Below are 5,000 nucleotides of genomic sequence, written 5' to 3' on the forward strand. Positions count from 1 at the left end.
CAGGAAGTGCAGCCGCTGCTGAGCCTTCTTAATGATGGCAGTAGTGTTCTCTGACCAGCAGATGTTGTCAGAGATAAGGACGCCAATAGACCGGAAGGTGTGGACCCTCTCCACACACTCACCCTAGGTTTTGCCAAAGAATTTAGTACCACTTAAACTTAAAAGCAGCATTGGTCCATGCCAGACAGTTAATAATAAATGTGTTAGGGTTGTTCTCTGTTTGAGTAAGGGAGAAAATCATGATCTGCTTCAGAATTTCTTTTATATATTTTGGAATTCATGTTTCCCCCAAATGAACTGCACCTCCGCGGTGCTGGCAGCACTATTGCATTTTCTGTAGGCTGTAGGCAAGATATAATTATCATGCTACCCACTTGTGTTGCAAGCTATTTTGACATTATTGGCGGTGTCTTGACTCGCTTTTCGACACGAGTTAATCTATATTGCTGTACAAGCTGTACACAGACTATTCTTAGGTATGTCCAACTTTAAATTGAAAAGTTGTTTTGATGTCATCTTATGCACGTGCAGTGGATTTGGCTTCAGACACTGGTGCTAAGCCGTCATGCACTCTGGAGAAGATAAAGAGCGAAGAGCAAGCGGCCGTCATTGCAGGGGAGAAGGAAGCGGCGAAAGAGAAGGACAAAGGACCATCTGTGGTGGTAAAGGAAGAAAAAGAGAAAGAAGAGAGCAAAGATGGAGAAGAAGTGAAACCCAGCAAGGAGAAGCTTGACACCACAGAGCCGGCTGCAGACAGCAAGCCCTTAGGGGATAAGTACTCACCCAAAGTAAGTCCACTTCTATTTCTGCCTTGAAAGTAACGCCGAGTAACAGAACTAAACTATTCTGTCCATTTCAGGAGTTGCTTGCACTGCTCAAGTGCGTAGAGGCAGACATTGCCAATTATGAGGCGTACCTAAAGGAGGAAGTAGAAAAGAGAAAAAAATACAAAGTGGGTTGAATATATTCAAACATAAGTATAAGTTCCACCATTATATAGGGTTTTCATTGCAATATCTTGTCTTCCTTTGTACAGATTGACGATCAGCGAAGGACCCATAACTACGACGAGTTCATCTGCACCTTTATATCAATGCTGGCCCAAGAAGGTAAATATCATCTACCGGTACTCTCTTATCAATTCTATTATACTATATGTTCACTCTCCTTTTTGTGCTTAGCATTCTCCACATCACATTTTTAGTATGTTCGACTGTTCTTTACACTTTGCATGTCAGTTGTTGTTGCACACGGTAGATCTTTCACTGTCTTGCACAGCGACTTGAAAAAGTATTCATATCACTCAAACTTTTTGACATTTCAACAGGACAACGACCCTAAACAAGCCAATATGCAAATATAATTGCTTGATACTTGTTCATATTGACAAGTGTGCTGATTTAGACTGCAATGTTGTTCAATTAAGGACACTTATTACGGATGTCTAGCCTGTGTGCTATAGTGTAGCTGCTATCTCTTAGTAGACTGTAGCCTATAGCCTACCATGTTTACCGTATTTTTCGGACTATAAGACACACTTAAAAGCTATTCATTTTCTCAAAACTCGACAGTGCGCCTTATAACCCGCTGCGCCTAATGTACGGAATAATTTTGGTTGTGCTTACCGACCTCGAAGCTATTTTATTTGGTACATGGTGAAATGATAACTGTGACCAGCAGATGGCAGTCACACATAAGAGATAAGTGTAGACTGCAATATGACTCAAGTAAACAACACCAACATTTGATATGTTCCATTGAAAATATAGAACATTACACACGGTTCTCAAAAGTCTATCGAAATGTTTTAATACAACTTTGGTAAGCTATGGAGCTGCACCGCGTGATACATTGTGCTGTGCTTCAACATACGAGTATTATTATGTGTATAAGGTAAGACATATTATGTGGCGTTTTGTTTCGCAATATTATGCAAAATAAACTTTTCTTACCTTCTGGTACCTGCTGATATGTATTAGGGATCTGCATAAGTCCTGAAAATGTGCGCGCGTCCGCCTTTGTAGTCTGTGCCGAAACACCGTAGTCGAAAAGCTTCTTCTTTTTCTCTATCTTCTTGTTATGTAACATTCATCCTCCGCTGTTGCCATTTTTAATATAAAGTAGTGTAAAGTTCTTACTTATATCTGTCAGTAAACTCGCCATGAAAGCGCTAAAACATACCGGTGTAGTGAGTTTAATTATTCACCCAAGGAACTTTAGTTATTAAAGAGTTCCGGTCGGACGGTTTTTAACGGGACATATTTCCGGGGTTGTTGTTTCCTGATGAGGAGATGTTGCTCCGTTATTGATTTAAGCAAAGTCTGAATGTCATTAAAACAGTTAGTTCCATCTTTTGACACTTCTTCCACTCCCGTCCTTGCACGCTACACCGCTACAACAATGATGACGGAGAAAAGACGCTGTCGAAGGTGAGCCACGTATTTAAGACCGCCCACAAAACGGCGCATCCGGAAGCGACTGTCAGAAAGCGACTTGAAGATGATCTGTAAAACATAAACTATGCAACATTTTGACCAAAGAACCACCATTACATGTTATGTAGACTACAAGGAAGTGTTTAACATTTGGAAAAAAATCATAATAATATGACTCCTTTAATGCGCCCTGTAATCCGGTGTGCCTTTTGTATGAAAACAGACCTGACTAGAACCGCTCATCGGCAGTGCGCCTTATAATCCGGTGCGGCCTATGGTCCGAAAAATACGGTACCTTTTAACTAACTGAAATAGAAGAAAAGACCAACCTTGTGTGTTTATTGGAGGACATTTAGATGTTAACTGCCTGTCCAGCTTTGCACACGTAAACGCGCTTCAGTACTGCTTGTATCGGAGCGAATATCAGAGAGTATCTGAAAACTGCTGTTCACAAACACACTCCATCTAATCTGACTAAATTTGTACTGTTTTGCAAAGAAGAATGAGTAAAAATTCCAGTCTCTTGATTTTTAAAGATGGTAGGGACTAACTCCAAAAGACTTGCAGCTGTAATTGCAGTAAGAGGCAGGTCCACAAAGTCCTGGATCAGTTGGGCTAAATACTTTTGCACATTATTACACTTTTCGGTTTGTGGTCTGAACGTGACAAAATGTGGAAAAGTTCAAAGGGTATGCCTACTTTTTCAAGCCACAGTACAGTTTGTGTTCATTCTAAATTGGTTGACCCGTGCAGGGATGCTGGCCAGCCTCGTGGAGCAGAACATTTCGGTGCGTCGTCGGCAGGGAGTAAGTATCGGCCGCCTGCACAAACAGAGGAAGCCCGATCGCAGGAAACGCTCTCGCCCTTATAAGGCCAAACGCCAGTGATATCAAACAAGCTTCTCAGGGTAAATTCTGCCTGTAAGGACCAAGCAGTCGCCTCATTCGTGAACGTCTCCTCATGCAGCCAGTTCTTTGTGGCGTTTTAGTCCCAATTATATCCTCTTCACCACGCTGAGCCAAATGTTTGGTCAGGTCTTTTATCGTCTGGTATACATGTACCGGTAATACCTTTTTATTTGTATTATAAACTGTTAAATACAGTTTGTGAATATAAAATAAAGGAAACGTGCTGTGTGAACTTCTTTAAGGAACCACTTCAGGGCTCTTAAAAGCTTCACTCTCGACCTCTCATCTGCAGTCTGAGATGTTTACCCTAAATACGGACTCTTTAACGTCTATGCCATCAATCAGTTTACTGGTGGGTAGTTCCTTATCAAATGCATCATTTATTTTTAAAATGACATTCCATACAGCATGTTTTAAACTAAAGATGGTCAACCCCTTTGTCTTTCCTATTGCTGTCAATCGTGTTATTTTTGTACCTAAAAAAAAAAAATCTCAGAATGGAATGATAATTACATTGCATGTGTGTATGTGTGTCTTGTACATATTTATATGTTACTTGGCTCAGCAGGAACTCCCTGAGCTCAATTGTTATTGCCATTGTGCTTGCCATTTCGTATTACAATAAAGTCAATTTAAACAAATCTTTGCCTTTTTGTAAGTCACTGACACAAATTGGATCTTTCTTTTATTGTATTTACTACTTATCCGCATTTGGGTGACGAGTAAGATGGAGCCTATTCCAGATTACTTGAGGGTGTGAGGCAGGTTACAGGATGCTGGAGAAAACCCAGGAGCATATTTAAACTCCATATACAGACTTTCCAATGAAGATTCGAATCCAGATCTGTTTCCTCAGAGGCTGACTTTATAACCACTACTAGCACGATGGTGTGAAAATAGTGTCTGTGGATTAAATCTCGAAAGGGCCGTTGAATGTTGAGGTTGCATGTTCTCCACGCATACAGAATTTGAGAATATAGCTAATAGACATAGTAAGGACATTCACAGTAAGGTCTAATGGTGCACCCTTGATTGATAAGGATTTAATTATTTTAATGAAACAAAGGGATCAAGCTAAAAATGTCTATATAGCCTCTAGCTCTGTGAGTGACAAAAAAGTATATTGTACTCTACGTCAGTGGTCCCCAACCACCGGTCCGTGGCCCGGTACTCGTCCGTGCATCGATTGGTACCGGGCCGCACAAGAAATAAAAAATGTTTAAAAATATATATATTTCTTTTATTAAATCAACATAAAAAACACAAGATACACTTACAATTGTGCACCAACTCAAAAAAACTCCCTATTAAAATCCTATTAAAATTATTTTAAAGAAACAAAGGGATCAAGCTAAAAAGGTCTATATAGCCTCTAGCTCTGTGAGTGACAAAAAAGTATATTGTACTCTACATCAGTGGTCCCCAACCACCGGTCCGTGGATCGATTGGTACCGGGCCGCACAAGAAATAAAAAATTTAAAATTTTTTTTTTTTTTTTTTTATTAAATCAACATAAAAAACACAAGATACACTTACATTTAGTGCACCAATCCAAAATACCTCCCTCCCCCATTTATACTCATTCACACTCATTCGCACAAAAGGGTTGTTTCTTTCTGTTATTAATATTTCCGGTTCCTACATTATATATCAATAT

The 5,000-nt window shown here is 39.9% G+C and overlaps 1 protein-coding gene across 1 annotated transcript in view; it reads left to right on the top strand.

Moving 5' to 3' along the window:
* Nucleotides 1–3,967, top strand: part of LOC133653171 (ubiquitin carboxyl-terminal hydrolase BAP1-like) — a 37,285-nt gene extending 33,318 nt beyond the window's left edge. The window contains exons 14-17 of the mRNA XM_062052247.1: nt 532–788; nt 860–952; nt 1,037–1,109; nt 3,189–3,967. Coding sequence (XP_061908231.1) covers nt 532–788; nt 860–952; nt 1,037–1,109; nt 3,189–3,322 — 557 coding nt within the window. The 3' untranslated portion in view covers nt 3,323–3,967. The remainder of the gene's footprint in view (nt 1–531; nt 789–859; nt 953–1,036; nt 1,110–3,188) is intronic.
* The last annotated feature ends 1,033 nt before the right edge of the window (nt 3,968–5,000 follow it).

Source organism: Entelurus aequoreus, linkage group LG01 (genome assembly GCF_033978785.1).
Source record: "Entelurus aequoreus isolate RoL-2023_Sb linkage group LG01, RoL_Eaeq_v1.1, whole genome shotgun sequence".
Classification (NCBI taxonomy): Eukaryota; Metazoa; Chordata; class Actinopteri; order Syngnathiformes; family Syngnathidae; genus Entelurus; species Entelurus aequoreus.